Consider the following 23,286-nt stretch of genomic DNA (forward strand, 5'->3'; position numbering starts at 1 on the left):
TACAAACAATTGAATATCGATTTCTCGTTTATATCTCCTCTCGCTATTCAAAAATACTACCTCATTTCAAACTGTAGAAAATAAAATATTGTGATTCCAGCTAGAATGACCCATCATTGCAATATAACTTCTAAAGCTAAATGGCTTTCATTTCTGGGTAGGTCATCTGATTACTGAATACATTTACTTATAAAATTCTCAGTGGCAGATATTACCCCCCCCACTTGCCAACAGGTTAATAGTCCAAGTACATAACAACTCTGGCATTAAACTCGTTAGGCCTCCATTTACCATAGCTACCTGTGAGAAGTCATACTTCAAACTTAAGTTTGCATCTTGGAATTCCCACTGATTTTACTACTTTGCAGGATCTCCATCTATTTAAGAAGAAACTAAAGAATGATTTGTTGAAAGAATAAATGTTTCTATTTTGTTAAAGACAGTGGATAACTGCTATTTCTGCTATTTTAGCATATGGAATCATCCCTTACATTGAAAGTGTTAACACTGTCATCTAAAATATTTTACATTGTACTATAAACTATTTCTGTTTGCTCTTTGTGTGTTTCTTATGTTTGTACATGCCTCTTGTTGCCTAGGGTCCTGTGTTAGTTTTCTAACTTAAACAATCTTATCGAAATAAATAGTTTCTTCCTTTACAGATTCTTTCACAAGATCTTGTAGTTTAGTAGATAGGTTTACAAAGCATGCATAGGATTCATGCATAAGATGTACACAACAGTGCTGTTCCATTTATGTCTCTTTTTCCTGTCCTAGTGAGTCCCAAGTTCACTTATCTCCTCCACATGTACGTGTATCAAGTTGTTTGTTAGGAACCTTTATCAAGCTTCCATGTGCAACATCTTATCCCACCACTAGAGGGAAACAATCTTAGGGAACTTTAATCCGTCCATTCTTTGCTGAACAAGACTCATGGTCCTCATGACCGAGGGGTACGCTGGATCCTCACACAGCACGTTCACTGTAATATTTGTAGCCCCAGCTTAATTCAGACTGCCCAATATTTGTGATGTTTGGAGCATAATTTCACAGCCTGACATTGTTTTAACTATAGGGGCATCTGCACTTAGTACTCCAAATCAGCTTTGCTTTATCCACAGTTTCTAGCAGGTAAGTTTTATGCATTTTCTTACATACAACAGCTGCAAGTCTGTTTCTTTGTGTTTAGCATGTCTAAAAACTGAATACACACACACACACACACACACACACACACATATATATACATATATATATAGATATATATATATATATATATATATATACATACATAGTGAGTGTATGTGCAGGTAACAATTATTTTTTAAAGAGTTTTTAATATGTGACTGCATCATTTTTCTACTGCATTCATTGTCTATTCACTGTAACCAAAGATAAACACATCACATGAGATTTATATGTTGAGTTATTTTGTTCTTCAGGGTACAGTGTCCATCTGGATGCACTACACCGAGCTACCCTGTGATGGGGACAGCTGTTTACACATTGGTGGGTACATATCATTTAGCAATTCCGATCTTTTACATACATGTAATGCTAATCTAGGTTGTTTTGGATAGTCCTGCATCATATCTCTGCGTTTTGTTCTTAGGATTCCTCCATCTGTTCTGCAGCCATCCATTCTGGGGTCATTCCTAATTCAGGTGGATCTGTGACAGTGGAGAAATGGCCTGGACAGAGCAGTTACCAAGGGTTATCACTAAATGGCATTACCTCTACAAGCTATGGACCATATTCTGAATCCTTCGTATTCCGAGTTCCTGCATGTAGGTTATTTGTTGGTTATGTTTTTTGTTTTTTTTTTTCATATTCTTTTTCACTGCACATTGCAATTTTTTGTTAGGTGAAAGTTTTATTTTGAATTGACTTGGGCAGCTCTGCTGGAATATACTGCCCTATGTGCAAGCTTTAAGTAAGAGTTTTCTGTGCTCTGCTGTGAACCTACATTTTAGCAGTGGCAGTTATGCTGATTATATGCATTGCATCCTTCCTTTCTCATTGGCGAATAAATTATTTATGAGGAGAAGACTGCAAACTTTGGGAAATGCTGAAATTGGTGTTTTGTGAAGAGTCATATAAAAGCAGTCAGAAACATTACTTTGCTGTGATTGCATGAAACTATCATCAGCATCAGTAAGCACAGCAAGTTTATTGAAGCTAATTAAGGCTGCATGTTTCTTACTGGGCTGCATTAAACAGAAAGAAAAAAAAATAATGATTTTTCTGCAGCTTGCAAATGCACTGATCATTTTTTTTCATTGGTAAAAGCTGCAGCCATTATTTATTGTACTTTGCCCATTGATATGTTAAATATGTATTTTAAACTTAACTAATTAAGAATTACACAACTTTTAAATCCATTACTTTGTTCTCAAAATGTTATTGTAGCTGTTATCAGTGGCAAGTCTGTGGTCACACATTTCTGAACAGGATCATATATACACATATATGGGTCCACTTTTTAATTCTGAAATACTGAAATCTCGAAATTCAGTATTTCGCAACCAGAAGGCTGAAAACCCAACCACAACTCACAAATTTGAAAACACACAACCGCAAAATTCAAAATCAAGTAATTATGTTACATATACAGTACACAAATAAACATACACACAACTCCCCCCACAAACAAACAAACTCATCTAAACTACATATAAGAAGGGGGGCAAGCCCCCTGCACCCCCCCATGTGAGGGTCTGTGCTCCCCACACCCCTCCTACTTATATATTCAAACTCCGAGATCACACAAACAGAAACACAAATGAAACTCTCACACACACACACACACACACACACACACACACACACACACACACACACACACACACACACACACACACACACATCTTACAGTCCCTCAAATACACACATAGCAGTCACAACACACACTTACACACACTAAACCCCTAACCAACATACTTACACACACAAACATACCCAAATTAAACCTAAACATCCACATACCTTACCAACGGAAGCAGAAATTCAAAATATCTGTGCTTCGGTATTTTGAATTTCGCGCTTCTGCCGGTTTCAGAAATGTGAGTCTGTGGCTTTGTAAGTTCGAAATACTGAAATTCGATATATATATATATATATATATATATATATATATATATATATATATATATAAATATATATATATATATATATATATATATATATATATAAAATGTTTTTGTAATGTTGTTAAAACACCTTTGTGATAGGTTTTGCTGCACATCCTGTTTATGCTGGAGTACCGCAGTGTGTATGTGTGTGTGTGTGTGTGTGTGTGTGTGTGTGTGTGTGTGTGTGTGTGTGTGTGTGTGTGTGTGTGTGAGATACTTCTCAACTGTACAGATTTTCACAGACTGTCCAGATTTTGGCCTCATATTTTTGGTCTGTTTTTCAGTTTTCTGGCAAATTATGTGAAGTCATTAAAGACTGAAGTTAGAAAATAATGACAGGCGTTTGCGTTTCAGATGTCATACCCTTCAGAAAATGAATGCTAATGCAAAACCTGTTATTCTTTCAACTTTCTAAGTATGTGAGAGCAATGGGCTTTTCCAGACTTTTTGCTCTAAGAGGTTGAGAGGTATGGTGTATGTGTATACACTAGAACATGTATGAGTACACAAATTCATATCTATGGTTAGAAATAATGTAGACTTAAATTTTTTGTATACATCTGAAAAATGAAAGAGAACAAACATGCAGATACATGCATTCAAATATTCAGACCTCTTACTTGGTTATTTTAGCTTTTAGTTGAGTAACTGCAAGCAGTTCTACCTTTTGCATTAAAAAGTGTTAAGAAAACATGGTTTCATTGTCCTGAATGAATTAAGACAAGTTCCTCCAATAGCATAAAGGGAAATATTTCTGTTTATAATGTTGAGAATGATGCAAACAGTGAAGTTGTGACAAGTTACAAAGGGGGGGGGGTGAAGTTGATTATAACACATTGAATGGGGCCTGTAAAGGTACATTACAATACCTTGCATGTGTTTTGCTGCAGTTGAGAAGCATGAGGCTTTGCTGAAACTATAAACTGCAGATGTATGAGCAGATGAGGTGGGCCTGTGGTTCTTGCATGTAGTTAAAGTACACATTACCCAAATAATCATAGTGTAAGCATAGTTTTCAGGTGCTTTACGAGTTTAGTGAAAGAAATTTATTTATTTTATTATTTTATTTTATTTTACATTTGTTGACCGGGAGAGTCTAATTGGATTACAAGTCCATTTTCAGTGGAGGCCCAGCCCAAGCTCCAAGAGAACAAATTTTTACAAAACATAGTTTTAAGGACAGACTTTTGACATACAATTTCCATAGAAGAGACTTTGGCATACATATTAACTAACAGATAGGATACATTTGTTCTCTACAATATAATATAAAATTTTAGAAGATATTCCTAAGTTTAGGATTCATGTGATAGATTTACTATCAGAGTAAAAGCAGAGAGACGTAGAATAAGGCTCCGAGAGAGCAGATGATGCTCGCTATAGTTGAGAAGGATAACAAATTGATTCACTATATGTCTTCGCCTGGTTTTAGTTGAGAAGGATAACAAATTGATTTACAATATGTCTTCTCCTGGTTTTAGTTGCTTATGGTGAGCTCAACATTGCTGGGGTAGTTTTCCCTAACTCCTGGAGAGATGGGATGAGCAGTAGATTAACAGTCCTAAATGGGTACAGTAGTATGATTGGTTGGTTGTTCTAATGAGACATTAATCGGGGGGGATACAGGAGCACAGTCGATTATACAAAAAGTGAGTTTTAAAAAGATTATTTCAGTCACCAGTAACAATTTCTGTTTACAAATATCCCTCTTTATTTATGCTAAAGAATACTCAGAACTCATACTTAGATATTTATGCTAAAGAATCACTTGCAGATCACTAAAGTCAATAACTCTGCTGGTGAAGCACTATTCTCTTGCACCATAGCCAAATTATGGAACTCCCTCCCACCCACAATTACCTCCATACCATCATGCACCCACTTCAAAACTTTATTAAAAGCGCACCTAAAAACATGCTGGCTATGCCCTTGCAGCTCCCACTCTAATATCACCCACCCCATCCAACCACTACCTTTCTTTCCACTCCACTAACTACCTTGATTATAGCAAGCTCAGATGCTCATAAGCCAGTACTTATTATACAGCAGGAACTTCTTCTTGTAACATTTGTTAATGTCTGTTATGTACTTCACAGATAAAGATTCTAGTTGTCTACTGATGTACTATGTTCTTCATCTGTAAATATGTTGTAAGTAATTGCTATGTAAATTGTTAATCGCTATGTAATCCAATGTAACTACTGTCTGTTTATTTTAATTGTGGAGCTTTTCTCCCCGGGCCTCCGCTGAAAATGGACCCACGTCCAGTCGGACACTCCCGGTCAACAAATATAAATAAATAAATAAATAAATAAAATACAGTATTGTAAAATGCATTTCTAATATATTTGTCAGCACAGAGATCCAGTGCTCTGTTAGGTGGGTGTCAGAAACTTCTAGTTACAGGTATCTGTATTTGGTACCCTCAGAGCACAATACCTGACACATTATTGATAGCAGTCAACCGTCCATAATATGCAGTCTGAGGCCCCCAAAAAGAATGCAAGAAAAGAAATTCTAGAAGCAGAGTGCAGGTAGATTGCAAAACAAAAGAAAGGAGTTTTACTGACAACAGCAATGTTCCTGTCCTTCTGGGTGGCTAGAAATGCTGCCAGCATTCCTCAGAACTCTGGATTCTTGCTACCCAGTCGTACTAAAACATGCCTTTTCTCGGTGTTGTCATTGCCATTGCTAGCTCTACTAAAATGATTGCAGTAAGCATAACTGATAGCCTGAAGAACTTATCTGACCTCTAAGTTTATATTTTTGCTAGATTAGAAAATTTTACCAGCTGTTTAAAAACCTTACATTTCCTTTTAGATATTTACCGCACCCTTCAGCTGGTCTTTGTTGTTTGACATAATTTGTTCGTCAACTCTGCATAACTGATCATGGCAAACTCACATTTATAAAATTGTCTTTCTTATGAACTGTTTGCTATGTGCAATGAAGTCATGAGAGTTTTTAAATCTCAGAAAATAAATAGCAGTTATACTCACATTTTTATACCATGGTCTTAGCAGCATAGTTTTGTATCTGTTAGGCCCTCCTGGAGGATCTGAGTCCTGTGAAGATCTGATGATAGTTCCAAGTTTGGAATTGTCTAAGAACTTGATCAGTCAAAGCCCCTTGCCATTTGCTTTGATATCAGAGGTGGAACAATTCTTAATTCTGAGCCCTGGGACATACCACTAGTGACACATCTTTTAGGGGACAGTGTGTCCACAGTCTTAACTGATTATGTTCTTTCTGTGTGGCAGTTTGCTATATAAGTGATCACAAGGTTTACATTTAGTCTGATTAATTTGTTGATAATGCCTGAGCATGAAACAGAATTGAAGGCATTTGCCAGATCAAGGGAAGTGGTGTTTACCAGTTTACCCTCATCTAATGCCTCAATGATATTTTCAAAGAAGTTTACTAGTTTATGCAGGCAAGATCTTCCCATCACAAACCCCAGTTAGGTCAAGGGATTGTAAGCTACTAATATCTTTATTTGTTTTCCACAATAATGTGTTCTAGTACCTTGCAGTTAAGGCTGGTAAGACTTATTTGCCTGTAGTTATCAGGATCAGTGTTGTAGCCACCCATGTGGAGGGGAAGATGCCCAGAACGGTGGCTTTCCTAAACTTGAGAAGTTAAGGCTGAATAGATTCAGGAGCAGGTTAGTAAGGGAAGGAGCAGCCAAACATATTATCAAGACCCCTACAGCTAGATAGTGCCTTTAGGACTTGTACCAAGGTGATTCTAGTAATGGGTGCAAATATGATGCCATTTGGAGGGAATTGGGGGAGTAAAGAAGAAAAGAGAAGAGATGTGAACAGAACAGAAGAGAGATTTGAGCTAAACATATCTGCTAACATGTTGGCCATGTCTTTAGGAGCAATGCTGTCATTATAATTTAGTTTAGTGCAATGCTGCGTAGTGTTTCTAAGGTTTCTAATATAGTTGAAAAAATACACAGAAGCGTTAAGGGACATGATTGTAAGATGCCAATAAGTCAGTATTGTACAATGACCAATAATGCATTCGTGATCAGTGCTGATGCATTTCAAGCACTTGTAGAGCATGGATTTTTATTTTCTTCATCAGGTGATGATTTTTGTTTTCCATTTGTAATATGGCTTTTTCAAACTGATTTATACGGCTTCTTATATTAGGGTTCCAGCACAGGAGTTTCTGCTTAATTTTAATTCATAGGTTTATAATTGCAATGAGTCCAGGTCACCATTAAGAGCCTGGCCACTGCATTTCCCATTACATGTTTTCTGTAGCTATAAGACCCTAAGAAGAAAGCCCAAGTTTGAAGTTATAGTTCAAAATCCACATCAAGACTGGTAGTAAACAGTTAAGAAGCTGCTTTGTTTGACAAAGACTTGAGGTTTATTCAATGGGTAAGGGATTCTTCCGGAAAGATATCTATCTCCCCAGCAGGTTCTGCTAATATTGTGATCTGAGAATGGAACAAGTTGATGTTATATTAGTAAGGAGAAGGAGCCAGTATAAGAGATAGCACTATCTGGTCAAGGGAAATAGGTTCATAGGTTAGTACTAGGCTAACTGCCCTTGCGAGCCATTTTAAGCCTAGCCAATTATCCCTTGTGAGATTCAAACCCTGCACCTTGTGTTTGTAAGGCAAACACCTTAACCATTAGGCCACCCTCCCAACCAACCAATGAAGTTAAGAAATGTAAAGAACTGCTGTATCTGTTTTATAGGTGGCGATGGACAGGTAGTTGAAATCATCTATGGTAACTGTATTTTGTTCAGTGATTAAAGAAACTGCAAGGACTGATATCAGAGTATAGGCAAACAGAAAGGAATATGGGAATCCTAACTGAAAGACCAGCACTGGTAGAGTTTTTTTAGTAGAATCTAGAAAAGTAGTTGCTATTGAAAAAGGAATAATCAGTAGAGCATATAAAATATTACATGGTAACTATAAGAATCAGTCAGAGGAGCTTAGAAAGGATTGGGAAGAGACTGGATAAGCAATTCACAAAGCAACAATGGGAAGATAGATGTATGGATCCCAAATATGCAACAAAGTGTAGAAGATTTGGGATTTTTGCTTGTAAGTGTTTCCATAGGTATTTTTATAGCCCAAGCAAACTCCAAAGAATTTTCCCCAGGTAGATTGCAAATGTTACAGGAATGATGGCAAAGAAAATGATAATTGGGAACATTTTTTGGGAGTGTAATGAGTTTAATTGCCTACAAATTACTCGTGAACAAATTGGTATAACTGACAAAATGATTTTTTTTTAGATGTGATAGAATTGCCTAGACATGTTTAGGCCAAAAAAAGTAATTACTAGAAAATGGAAATCAAAGTCTAAACCAAACATACCAGAAGTACTTAATACAGTAACAGGGATAAAATAACGGGAAGTGGGATCTTTAGAAAAGGGTAGGAGCAAAGTGCATAGGAAAATGGGAATTGTGAGAGCAATATATGCAAAATGATGTTGGAGAAGAGAAATGAGGTTTAAGGAAAGGTAGGAGTTGAATGAGTTATGTAATGTTCGATTTACAATGACTGTATAGGAGATTATATGTAATATATGATGTTTGCAACTGAAAATATGTCAGCATGGTTTGTTTTCATTTATATAAATGTTCTAAATAGATTTTAGCCCGGGAAGACATGGTCAACAAGCCATGCTGCTTTGCCAGAAATGGTCTGAACCAGTCTCCTCTAGGCTTTCAGATACCGGCAGAGGCACTTGGCAAAACAAAATCCACTTGAGACAAGCTAAAGGTTTTCCTGCTTAATGCTAGGAGTCTGAATGGGAAACTCCACTCCCTAGAAGCACTCCTCATCTTGGAAGATGCTGATACCTGTGCAATCGCTGAGAAGTGGTTCAAGGCCCAGTCATTACCTCAACTGTGCAAGGCTATAATGCCTTCCACACGTTCAGACCTCAAAACATGTGTGAAAGAACCAAAGATGGAGGTGTATCCATCTTCATTAAGGCCAAGTACACCTCAAGACTGGTCAAACAGTATGACTCTCTCAAACTACTCCATGTCCAATTAATTATAGACAAAGTACCCTGCCACATCATTGATAGCTATAGGTCCCCCACCATGAACCTAAAAAAGCACACCACCTACCTGGACTTACTGGAGTCACTCACCATACAACCCAACACCTTGGTCATGGGAGATTTCAACTATCCCTCCTTCAACTGGGAGATGTACATGAGCATAGACATGCTCACTTAGAGGCTCCTGGACTTTGCCAACACAAAAGTCTGCACCCCCACAAAGGGCTCAAATGTCCTAAACATAGTACTCACCAAGATGGGGGGGGATGGGTCATTATACTCTGCCCTGTGAGATGCCCTCTCTGATAAGGCTGGGCCATAAATCAATATTCTTCAAAGTAGCTTTTGGACCTGATAACCACACAGGAGCAAAAAACTAAAAACATTTTCTAATGCAAACTACAGCCAACTAAGCTATGGTATATAGCCCCAACAATCACAGACAACAATGATTTCTATACAGAGGTTTAAGCAAATACCCTGTATGAACTCTTAAGCAACTGTACAGACTCAGCTGTACCTGACCGGATCAAAACCAGGTCCTCCTGAAAAAACTAACCACCCTAGTGGACATCAAGTAAACACAGGTTATACAACAAGAAGAAATTGATGTCTAAGAACAAGAGGAAACTTACTCAGCAGAGGAAGAATTCCCTTCACAGCTTGAACAAGCAACTCAGCAATCTTGTAAAGTCCTCTAAAGCAAATTATGAAGCTAAACTAGCATCCGTAGCCAAAGATAATCATAAGGCATTCTTTAACTACATCTGAAATCTAAAAGGGAATGCCCAGCTATATGCCAAACTGGTAGTAAACAGCAGTAATGCCCTTGCACAAACAGGGGCCATCAACCAACCCTGGGAACAAACTATAGACCCATAATTCTTACCAACCTCATCTGCAAGGCCCTCTCAGATATTGAGAAAATCTCACAGCTGGGGATCAACCCTTATGTCATTTAATGGGTAGCCAATTGGCTCTCTGACAGAACACATTTTGTCAAAGTTGGTGACTCCACCTCTAACAGTAAACCCATCACCAGTGGTGTACCGCAAGGATCTGTATTGGGCTCTGTACTGTTTGTAATCTATTTCTTGAAAGTCCAGGCTAAAGTAGATGGCCTTCGGCTTACCAAGTTCAATTATGATTGCAAATTAGGTGCAGTCATGAAGTTCTCCATTAAGTCCTCCAACAATGTTAACATATTACAGGAGGGGCTAGCACAGGCAAATATTGGTGCCAAAGCCACAGTCTAAATAAACACAGAAAAGTACTTTATTATCCTCTTTGGCAAAGTGGAATTCCCTACTAATTGCAATATTGACAGCACCTCCTTAAGTTCAAACCCAATGGTGTGAAATCAGGGAATACAAATTGAAAGCAGTCCGAACTTTGACCACCAAGTTTCCACAGTGGTAAGGAAAGCTTTCTACGTTGCACATCTCATAAGTAAGGACATCACATCCAGGTCTAAGAATGTTATAACTCCAGTGTACTCAACCCTCATCAGATGTACCTCACCAGACACCTGCACCAGCTGGAGAGACCACAGAGGTATCTCACCAAGAAAATACTGGGCCTCTAACCATGACCTATGTGGATAGACTGAAAGCCCTACATTAACCAATATGCAGAAACCCTAAAGGGAAAAGTAAAGGCCATCTCTGGTGAAGCAGACAAAACTGTCAATCATCTCATCCCAGGCTGACACATGTTGGATCTCCCCAGAATGGTGCCAGTTGTTAAAGTCAGTTGCATTTTGTTTACATTGTGGCATCACTCATAATGATGGCAAGATAGTGCTCATGATGTCATCATTCATGATGATGGCAAGATTCATCTCAAAACTAGCTGTTTCCCAGCCTCTGTCAAAGACAGTGAAACACAAAAGAAACACCTCAAAAATACAGGCATTGAATAAACTATGTTATGCAAGGGAAGTGCAATATATCAAAAATGTCTCAAAAATGCAGGCATGGGTGCCATAATGAATGCAGGTGTAAACAGGAATGCAAGATACTATGCAATCAAAGTACAATATATGTGAACTGCAATGCAGCCATGGGGGCCACAAACAAGACACGATGGAAACTGGGATACAAGATACAATTGTGAATACAAAAATGGATGTACCTAAGGATCCCAGGTACAACTTGAAGACCACTCTTAAGGCAAACATACCCAATAGTGCCATATCAGGCTTGCTGCTATGAGTAAGCAAGCTTGTAAGACAACACAGTATAACAAAGCAAATGAAAACATCCTTGATACAAATTATGTAGATTTAAATGAAAATTGGCTCAGATGACACAAATAAGTGGGCCTAAAAACACAATAATACATAATAAGGCAATATAAACTTGTAACATAATTTCATGGATACAGTACGGGATAACGCAATATAATAAAGTTAAAAACATAGATTAACTGGTACATTACAGGACATTTATTTGTGAAGAGGTTTAATGTGGAGTGAGAAACAGGGTTTATATCATAACTTCGAAGTAGTAAAACTTCAAATGTTATAATATTGAACCCAAAACAGCTAACGCTGAAAATAGCGAAGCTGCAGAACATCGACTTCTTTCCTAGTGAAAGAATTTGGTGGGCTGCTTCTGTTGCTTCGCTATTTTCTCCACTGTGGTGCGAAGGTTACGGACCGGGTTAAGGTAAGTGTGTGAACGGACCGGGTTAAGGTGAGTGTGGGAATGGGATAGTTAGGGACCTTAGGGTTAGGGAGTGGGTAAGGTGACTGTGTGATAGTTAGGGCCCTTAGGGTTAGGGAGTGGGTACGGTGAGTGTGCGATAGTTAGGGATCTTAGGGTTAGGGAGCAGATAAGGTGAGTGTGCAATAGTTAGGGAGTGGGTAAGGTGAGTGTGCAATAGTTAAGGACCTTAGGGTTAGGGAGCAGGTAAGGTGAGTGTGCAATAGTTACAGACCTTAGGGTTAGGGTTTGGGTTAAGGTAAGTGGATAGATAGTAGTGCATGTCCGGTTTAGTGTAGGGTTAGAAGTAGGATTTTAAGTGTATATGTGTTGATTACTTTTTTTGGTGTGCTTGTGTTGTGTGTGTGTTTCTCAGAACAGCAAATTTTTCCCTGGGAAAAAAATTTGTTGTTCTGAGCTTTCGATTATATCACATTTCGAAATTCCAAGTTTGAGCTTATGGTGTACGATATTTTGGGATTTCGATTATGTGATATAAACCTGAGAAACAAGATCAATTGCAGTAAGGGGACAAAGAAAAAGTATCATTGACCATTTAGAATTAGCTATAACCAGTTTAAACCAGCTATAGCTGGCTAACTAGAAACAATATATGTAGATAAATAATGCAATAAGTATGAATAGAAAATACAAGTACAACACAAATACAGATGGGTAGCACTTAAATGTACCCGATAGTTAGAATTAGTTAAACATACCTAAGACCACTTTTGACCAGTTAGAACAAGATGGAACTGGTTAGTTAGTTGAAGTAGTAAGATGCACCTTATATAACAGTATAAGTAACACAGCGAGTAACACAGCTAGATAAAACAATAGGCAACTCAGAAGGTAAAAGAACAATGCAGTCAGATAAAAACACAGTAGAAAAACAAAGCAATGATAAATATATCTGTTAGAACCACCTAGATAAATTATACAGTAATTAGCTTAGCAAGAAACTGCAATGAACCAACAACAGATAAAAAGGTAGCTAGCTTGAAACAATGTAATGAAAGTTTCCCTGTACCTTGTAACTTCAAGAAAAACAAACAAACAAACAAACAAAAAAAAAACAACAGAAACGTTTTAACTGGTTTAGGTCCCTTGAAACTAGAGAACAGGAAAAGCTGCCCACTGGCTACTATGTGGCTTATACCAGCACAGCAATGCACATACCGGAGCTACTTGGGTCAAAGGTGAAAAACAGGTTTTAATGTACAAGCCCCTCTGATGGGTGAGACGTATGGTAGCACAGCTTATAGCAGTTCTGTACGAATAAGCACAAGGCCGCGTAATGTTCCTCAATTCATGGCAGACAAATTTAAGCAGTCAGACAAATCATGACGTATACACACAGGGCAGTACTTCATATCCTTCCTCTCACCAAGGGCAAAAATTACCAAAGCATTTCTCAGCAGGCTCTGAACAATGAGTACAAGGCTATGTGTTATCCCTCACTTTGTGGCAAATGTTATTTTATTGCTGTAACCATTTCTAAGCTGTTTGGAAACTACTTTATGTCCAGATACTTCCAGCTTTAACAATCTAAAACATATTCAGATATTGAATTCCATTAAGCAGAATATCTTCAGAAGGTTATCTGCTACATTTTTATTTTCAAGGGTTTCTATATTAGAAAGTAACATATTTTTAAAACTATTCTTCATAAATTATCAAATAAATTTGATTCCAAAACATTTTTTTTTTTTACTTTTGATGCAGATGAGTTTTTATACCTTGTCTATTTAGATGATGCCTGATTGTAAAAGGGAGTAAACATTTGATATTTGTTTCTCCTCCATATTTTCCCACTTCTTCATCTACTATTCAGGTTAAAAAAGTCAGAAATTGCATCTTTTTTGGCCAGCATACACAGGCCATGTGGAGGTATTTGCTACAAAAAATAAAGCCACTAAGCACAGCAGTGCAAGGAAATAGAGTGAAACTTCTCAGAATATTGAAGATAATGTTCTGACCTTAGCAAAACTGCTTTTCTGATTACTATATTACAAGCTAAGATGGATAAATCTTTTGTGGTAGCAGAAGTGGTGAAAACTGAGCTTGTGAATGTGTTGTCTGCCCATTCTGATCATATTGACTTTTTGTCAGGAGGCATGCAGGCAGTTAAGAACACAGCAGTAGAGATCCATGTGAGCGTCAAGGAACTGAAGCTTAAAATAATGGATCTGGAAGGTGGAACCTGACAGGAAATTTCCACTTCTCTGGGTTTCCAGAGTGTGAGGAAGGAATAGACTTTGCAGACCATTTGCAAGATGGAACAGTGTACATGAACAAGGAAATAGTGATAGAGTTGGTAAATAGAATTATTGGTCCCAGTGCTAGACCAAACTGTACTCTGCCTTACCAGATAATCTGAGGCTTACAACATGCTTTGTCAAGGAGACACTTTTATCTCAGTTGTAGAACCAGCTGTGTCAAACCTTCCAGCATAAAGGCAAAAGAGTTTACTGAAACCAGGAAACATGAGGTCCTACCAGGTGAAAATATAACGATTTTGGTCCTGTCATGAAATAGTGCAGAATGCTTAAACTTAAAGGCAGAATAAAATATTTCTAGATTTTATAAAAATATGACATTTTCAATTGGAGTGAAAACTTTTCTTGCCCTTGATGATGCTAAGAATATGGAGTAGAAATGGTCTCTAGATAAAGGATGACAAATATGAGGGAAGGAGAACCAGACCTATTAAGATACCTGGTGAGACCATGGAAAAACAAAATCAGAGGCAAAGTAAGGAGCCATACAACTTCCTTCACAGACACATGGCAGCTTGGGAGAAAGTGACACTGGGGGTTAACCTGCAAGATACAAAACAAATTATACCTCACATTGTCAAGTCGCGGTGGTGCAGCAGTAGCGTTGTCGCCTCACAGCAAGAGGTTCTCCTGTTCGATTCTCAGCTGGAGCACCTTCTGTGTGAAGTCTGCATGTCCTCCCCACATTCGAAAGACATGCATGAATGGGCGTGCCTTCGTTGAAGGTTGGGCATTGAGCTGGCACCTCGGCACAATAAAAATTTACTGCCAATCATTAGCGGACCGGAGTTCCGCTGTGGCTAGGGTTACCACCTGTCCCACTTTACGAGGAACAGTCCCTCTTTGGGCAGTTGTGTCCTGACAAAAAATATTAAGTATGGCAAATGTCCTGAGACTGTAGGACATAATTATGTCCTATATTGTATGTAATAGTTGCATAACACAGTTATTCTGTATCTAAAATACCTAAATGTTATAAGAAACAGAATAACCAACTAAAATGCTACAAGAATAAGCTATTATATAGGCAAAAAAAGTTAAGTTCTATCCTTTGTACTGACCGTGGGTATTTGTTGGCCCTAAAATGGCGTAGTATTCTCATCCTAAGGGGTGGTGAAAGCCACACACACTCTGGCTAGGCTTATAAATGCCCTAGGGCAGATAGCCTAGTACAAACCTATGAACCTATGAACCTATGTTTGTCCTGAAAATGTCCCACTTTGGCCATTTGAAAAGGTGGCAACCCTAGCTGTGGCGACCCCTAACCGGGAAAAGCCAAAAGAAAAACAACAACATTGTTGAAGGTTGTTATATAGGTAATTTAAATTTATTAACTCTGACCAAGAACTGAAAGTATATATCTTATGTTGTTGTTGTTGTTTGTCTTTTCGGCTTTTCCCGGTTAGAGGTCGCCACAGCGGAACTCTGGTCCGCTAATGATTGGCAGCAGATTTTTATGGTGCCGAGTTGCCAGCCCGACGCCCAACCTTCAGCGAAGGCATGGCCATTCATGCATGTCTTTCGGAGGTCACTTGACCATGGGAGGACATGCAGACTCCACACAGAAGGCACTCCAGCCAAGAATCAAACAGGCGATCCTCTTGCTGTAAGGCAACAACACTACCACTGTACCATATCTTATAATAATATATAATTGTTTAACTATCTTTTATGGCATCTTTAAGTTAGTGTCTACTGAGACTAATAAGATGGAACTGTTGACATGAGATTAACAAACAAGAGCAGAGTGACCAAATTACTTTGTCTTCAGTTAGGTGGCTTTATGATGCTTCATTTACTACATTAGCATATGCTGTACAACAGGTATTTATCAACAGCCATGGTGGGTATTTCACTGTACATTTAAAACTGAAAATGCAAACTATTTAATGACCTTTTGGGAAAGTTATCACAAATATGATTTCAGTACATAGAAGTATGGAGTTTTGGAGTGTCTGTTTTCATTTTTTTACATCCCCAGACCTTAGCAATTGTATATATTTTTTTTATGATTCTGGTAGCATGCTAATTGCATGCTGACAATGTTTACAGTCATGCTAATACAGAATATGATGATCTAACATCATTAAGGATTATATAAGCTTTTAGTTGTTGTTTGTCTTTTGGCTTTTCCCGGTAAGGGGTCGCCACAGCGGAACTCTGGTCTGCTAATGATTGGCAGTAGATTTTTACGAAAAGCCGAGGTGTCAGCTCGACACCCAACCTTCAACGAAGGCACGCCCATTTACGCATGCATGTCTTTCGAACGCTACCTAACTGCAGGGAGGACATGCAGACTCCACACAGAAGGCACTCCCAAGCCCAGCCGAGAATCGAACGGGAGAACCTCTTCCTGTGAGGTAACAACGCTACCACCGCGGCAAATTATATATTATATAAGCTTTTAGTCTAAATGAAAATATGGGCTGGATTCAATAAAGCCTACACTAAGTGCACATGATATGTATTCAGTAAAATTCTTATCACATTTTTGTGCTTTCTAATCACTCAGAAAGATTATAGTAAGTGTACATGTACTCTACACTCTATGGTAACCTTTATGAGTACCTGTCAATATTCAAAGTTGCAAGAATATCAGCAGGAAAACTAAAATTAAGAGGAAGAAGGTGTGAATAATGTCTGTGTTGTCTGTTCACTCAGAACAGTGTGCACTTAGTGTAGGCTTTATTGAATCTGGCCCTATGTCTTTCATTTTATACAAAAAATAGCCACAAAAGTGTGTGGTTCAAGTTGAAAATTTGGGGATAGTAAGTAACAGTAAAATGGGGCAATTGTTTCAATTTAGTTAATGGGGCTTTTTAAATATTTTCTGTTCCTACTACATTAAATTAAGCTACACTGCCAGCTCTTAAAAATAAGTGTGTATCATGTATTTATAGTATTTTTGTCAGTGACTGTTTGAATATTGATGAGACAAGCTGCTTCAGTGATAACTGAGAGCACTTATGATTTGGTAACTGCCTCAGTGACATGGCATTATTAAAGGACATACCTTGTGTATTACAAAGTGGACCATATAGCTCATTAGGAAATAGACAACAAAACATTGCTTATAACGAAACATCCATTTAGTGATGACATTGCTTTGGCAGTAGTTTCATTAAATGTGAAAAAAATGCTTTTAGCTCCACTAGTTGGTATTATCTGTTTTTCATGGTGGTAGAGAAGGGCCTTTCATATTTTTTTATTTTCCTATTGAGGATTTATGAAGGCTCAGGGTCTAGAATAAAGGTTAAGTATGTAAGTATGAAATGTTAAGTAACATTTCAGATGTCTTTAATGTGAACAAACATCCCAGACGGGGTATCTGACCATGGCATTACTGTTTGATTTGTATATAGAACCACTGGCTCTGGCCATGTACAACTCTGAAATAAAGGATTATAAATGATTGTCCCAAGAGATTAGGCTGACAATTTTTCATCACAATCTGTTGGTTTATTTAACTGAGCCTAAACCAGATATAAGTGATCCGTTTCATGTATTGGAACAATTTTTGAAAATGCACCACATGCAAAATAATTATAAGTAAAACTCCAGTTACTTCTATAAACTACACTTCTTGAAAAGATTGACTAGTCATTTTTCTGGTATAGGAAATCAAAAGCAGGCCATATATCCAGGTATACAAATGGCAGCCACAATAAAGGAGAGTGTGGAAATCTCTTATTATTCATTTTGTGATGAATCTGTGGAATCATAGCAGGTTGTTAAAACTGGATCATATATGGTCCAAGCAATAAATAACTTTTACTTCCTATATTTCTCTATTTTTGTCAGATGAAATCAGCTGTGCCTTCTAAAGTGTTTGTGAATAAAGTTAAAATGTAATTATGCAATTTATTTAATAAAAAGAAAACCCTATAATTGATTTGGATGATTTAACTTCATCAGAGTTGGGGTGGGTAAGCCTTTAAAGACTTTTGCTTCTAATGATTATCAAGTAAGCTGACTGTATTATGTAAGTACTTCCACCCAGAGTATAATATGATGTGGAAGATGTTGCAGGACTGTATCAGGGAGGAAGTGCTTCATCCTTCACTGTTGTTCTGGGACAGAAACTCTTAAGATCACAGTAAATTGGACAGAGTGAGGAAGATTACCAAGAGCTGGCAACAGGCTTAAGAATAATGTGTTAGGTCAGTCAGAGCAGCAGTGTCTGTCTTCTGTAGAGATAGTCTGGTCAAAGCAGACCTTTGATGCATGCTTGAACTTTGGTTAATAGATGGCTGGACATTAAGTATTGGGGTTGGCTATTACAAGATTCTAGGTGTATTTCCTGTAAAACATTTAGTGATAAATGTGAGTTGGGGTTGGATAACTATTTACTCTGTGGTGTTTTGAAATCCAAATACTGTGAACTTATGTGGTTTAAAAGCTTGGGGAAGTCATAGAATTGGGAAAATTCATTACTGTGGTCATGAAAGGAGACCGGGCTTTATATATGAAAATATTGTTTATTTGTAAAAGTAGGATTGGGTTAACTCAGTTATAGAAAAGTGGGAAGAGTCACTTAGAACCCAGTTAATTGAGATTCTTTCATTAAGGATTTCTATGGTCCCCAGTTGTACAACCGGTTCATGTTAATTTAGGATTTTTATGTGAAAATATCTTTATAAGCATTTTTATACCCCAACCATTTATCCAAGATTTTTCCTAATGTTCTCAATGTTTTTGGACATGTTTAAACCCAGAATGGCATGAAACAGAGGCCCATAGTCATTGTTATCCTTTAGATTGTCCTAAGCTGACAAAATTTAAGGAAAGGCAAGCAATAAAGACTGTAGCTATAGAGGCAGAGAAGAAAAATATGACATAAAAGTGTATTATTTGGGGCTAGCTGTGGTAGAGAAAGTGGCTGATTATGATCAAAACATGTTGGGTCTCCTCATAATGATCACCAAAAAGGCTACAATTAGATAATTGAAACAAGCTGTGTAATCAGTAGGGGAGGTTAAAAGTTTAATCAAGTAATTATTTGAACCAGAGGATAGAAGCTAAGACGTAAGTGGCCTGCATGACTGCTATACTTAGAAGAGAGGGGGGGGTTAGTAGAATTACAATTGTGTATGGGCTTGGGAGATGTGGGAGGGAGCTCCAAGATATGGTTCTCTGGGGTAGCAATGATCAAACTCAGCTTTGAGGAAGGATATTGCTGGACTTTCCAAGTACCATTATGACTGTGGTTTACAAGTGACCACAGGGGCATAGGTCTTCTCTTTAGACAAGAGAGAGTTGCTTTGGTCTTTGGTGGTAAGACAAGTCTTGTGGTCTTTTTTACTCTTTGATACTTTTTGTGGTGAACCTTTAAACCTTCTCCAATTGCACCAGATGATATGAGGAAGTTACAGAACATATCATGACAAGAGCTGTTTAAAGGGAGAAAGTTACCACTTTGCGGCATAACTCTTAGCCCCACAAAGCTTCAGGTAAATTACTCTTTGTTTTGCTGACAGTAGTGTCATCTACAAAATGAAACATCATTTGCAAAGAGCCCTTCACATGAGGAAGATCCAGTAGTAACTGGGGAACTTGTGATTGTAACACTTTCATCCACAGGGCATAGAATTAGCCATTATTCCAACCATTTGAAGAGAATTTAGACTGTGGGCCCAACAGTTGCACCTGAACCAGGCACTGGCTTTTATGCACTGCAGAACAACCAGACTGATCATGAGTGCATCAGATAATGTTTGGAGGACACAGACTGAAAACGTCAAGGTCCTGGGGAGATGGACACAGAAGGAAAGAAATGAAGCATACATATCAAAGAAATAGTGGTTTTGACATAAGTCCTTTAGGTCTTCAAGAATATTATGCACTAGCAGTAGTAAAAATGTTGTCAAACAGCACCACAGTTGTGTGGTATATGACAGGCAGGAGGCCACTCGTTTACTAATTGTGCAGGCTGTTTATGATAGCGGGGGACATAGCTATTCAACAGGATCTTCTTCAGCCACTTCTGTTCTGTGAGTCAATTGCTATTACAGAGGACCTGAGCAAGTTCTCCTCCTAACTTCATGAACTGAAACTTAATATTGGGATCTTCTGGTCTTTATCCTTATCACAGTAGGGCCCAGTAGTGAACCACTCTACCTCACCACAGAATCATCAAGCACATCAAGAAGTGTTGATTAAGATTCCAGAGCAAGCAGGCTTGGACAGCAAATGTAGTGTATTCAGCCTGCCCCTGGCTGTCCTGCTGACCTGTTCTTTCCTCCTTGGCTCTACTACAATGGCTCATTCGTTCCGTGAGGTGCTGCTTTCATTGGCATTTGCTAGTATGACTGGGGATGGGGGTGGCTTGAGAATATTTGGAGTGACATGGTAGTTTGCTAGTACGATTGGGTATGGGGGTGTCTTGAGAATATTTAAAGTGACACTGTCATTTGCTAATATGATTGGGGATGGGTGTTACTTGAGAATATTTGGAGTGGACATTGTCATTTGCTAGTATGATCTGGGATGAGTGTTACTTGAGAATATTTGGAGTGGATATTGTCATTTGCTAGTACGACTGGGGATGGGTGTTACTTGAGAATATTTGGAGTGGACATTGTCAGATGGGTGTTACTTGAGAATATTTGGAGTGGACATTGTCATTTGCTAGTACGACTGGGGATGGGTGTTACTTGAGAATATTTGGAGTGGATATTGTCATTTGCTAGTACGACTGGGGATGGGTGTTACTTGAGAATATTTGGAGTTTCAACTGTCATTTGGTAGCATGACTGGGGATGGGTGTTACTTGAGAATATCTGAAGTGACACAGTAGTTTGCTAGTACGATTGGGTATGGGGGTGTCTTGAGAATATTTAAAGTGACACTGTCGTTTGCTAATATGATTGGGGATGGGTGTTACTTGAGAATATCTGGAGTGGACATTGTCATTTGCTAGTATGATCTGGGATGGGTATTACTTGAGAATATCTGGAGTGACACTGTCATTTGCTAGTACGACTGGGGATGGGTGTTACTTGAAAATGTCCGGAGTGGCATTGTCTTTTGCTAGTATGATTTGGGATGGGTGTTACTTGAGAATATCTGGAGTGACACTGTTGTTTGCTAGTACGACTGGGGATGGGTGTTATTTGAAAATGTCTGAAGTGACACTGTTGTTTGCTAGTACAATTGGGGATGGGTGCTACTTGAGAATATCTGGAGTGACACTGTCATTTGCTAGTACAATTTTAAATGGGTGTTACTTGAGAATATCTGGAGTGACACTATTGTTTGCTAGTACGACTGGGGATGGGTGTTACTTGAAAATGTCTGAAGTGACACTGTTGTTTGCTAGTACAATTGGGGATGGGTGCTACTTGAGAATATCTGGACTGACACTTTCATTTGTTAGTATGATTGATTGGGGATAGGTATTACTTGAGAATATCTGGAGTGACATTGTCATTTGCTAGTATGATTGGTGGTCTCTCTTTAAGCCCTCACTCCTCATGCTTACCTGTTAGCATCCTAAGGGTTGGCCTGCAATGGTCCTTTGCAATGTTTACCATGCCTGCCCTGATGGATATGCTGCACATCCACAAGTCAAATGGCACAAGAGTCACTCGCTCTAGGGATCTTAACCTAGCCTGTGACATTAACAGAACATGCTGGAGAGACAGATATATCTCCCAGAGATTGCCACTTCTCTGGATTAAATTTCCAATTCACGTGAAACAGAGCTCCTTACTGGCCCTATTCAAGTGCAACCTGGACAAATGGATGGAAGACCACAAATTCACCCCAGGGGTGGCACTCATGTCCCTCATGGATAGGGATCATCAGAGTTTACTATAGACTCACTCTGAGAATTGCATCCATCTAACCAAGGACAAGTGAGTCAACCTGGGATCAACATTGCTAGGCTTGTAAAGGTTCTAAGGCCACTAGCCTAGTAACCTCCTGTGAACCTGTGAACCTATGAGATGTGATCAGTCAGCCCTGTCTGCCTTCTAGACAAAAATGTCGATGGAGTCCTCAGTTTTCACCAGGAATTCTACAGTGGAGTTTGTGTCCAGGTGCACATACCCTTCCATTACTCCAAAAGAAAAAGGTGAAACATGAAAAGAAGTTCCAGCAATACACAGTGTACTTAACATATGAAATATTGCAAGATGAAATTGACACTGAGATATTCTGCAGGTGACAAGCCTCTCATTGACCTTACATTGGAAGCTTAGACTTCCCTTCTTGTATATTCCTGCTCCAAGGTTGCAAAACTTTTAAAAAAATAAATTATTTGCACTTTTGTCAAAAGTAACTTTGTATTTGAATATGTGATGAGACTATGGAGTTGAAAACATTTAGTGGATGGATATGAAGAGTCCAAGTGAGTTTGCTTCCTGCAAAACATAAAATTTTCTAATAACTTATCTTTTGTCTAGTTTATTTCTTTCTTTCACAACCAATATGACATTCAAGTTAAACTTTCAAACAAGTGTGCATTATTTTCTCACCATATTATTTATACCTTGCACACCACTGTATTTGCATTATTTAACCACGTCTTAATGTGATCTCTGCCTTATTTTTGCTGCCAACTTTAAAATGCCTGCATGACCAGAAGCAGGCAGATGAGGTTTCCATGGGATATGTTAGTGTAAATGATTCAGTCTAACTGTATAAGTTCATAAGTAAATACTAGGCTAGTTGTCCTTGTGGGCCATTTTAAGCCAAGCCAATTTCTCTTCCAAAGGTGAGACTCAAACCCTATACCTTGTGTCTGTGAGGTAAATACCTAAACCATTATATCAATCCCCAAGCTAACTTCATAATGTCTGTCTTCTGCAGTATATCAGTTTGTATTCTAAAAGAATGATACACTAATAGACACAGTGAACAGTTTATGTTTATATTTGTCAGTGCATGCTTGGCGGACTGAGTTTTGAAATTTATCCTGAAAATGTATGGCTTGTGCTGAGATTTTCTATTTGGAATTCAGTAAAGTGGCCTTAAGGAAATTGATGCAAGAATGGCAAACTGGAGCAAAGTCCCTCTGTCTACAAGGGTGTAATGTGTATTGTAACATAACCAATGAAGGAGATGTTATTCTCTTGTATTAAATGACAAATAAATACATTAAAATATATTTATATAAAAA

The 23,286-nt window shown here is 38.2% G+C and overlaps 1 protein-coding gene across 1 annotated transcript in view; it reads left to right on the top strand.

The window, feature by feature from the left end:
- Positions 1 to 1,446: 1,446 nt before the first annotated feature.
- The window catches only part of LOC122813138, a 211,479-nt gene continuing 189,639 nt past the window's right edge, over positions 1,447 to 23,286 (top strand). Inside the window, exons 1-2 of the mRNA XM_044085285.1 lie at positions 1,447 to 1,509; positions 1,613 to 1,787. Coding sequence (XP_043941220.1) covers positions 1,486 to 1,509; positions 1,613 to 1,787 — 199 coding nt within the window. The 5' untranslated portion in view covers positions 1,447 to 1,485. The remainder of the gene's footprint in view (positions 1,510 to 1,612; positions 1,788 to 23,286) is intronic.

Source organism: Protopterus annectens, chromosome 10.part0 (genome assembly GCF_019279795.1).
Source record: "Protopterus annectens isolate FY-2018-M chromosome 10.part0, PAN1.0, whole genome shotgun sequence".
Classification (NCBI taxonomy): domain Eukaryota; kingdom Metazoa; phylum Chordata; order Ceratodontiformes; family Protopteridae; genus Protopterus; species Protopterus annectens.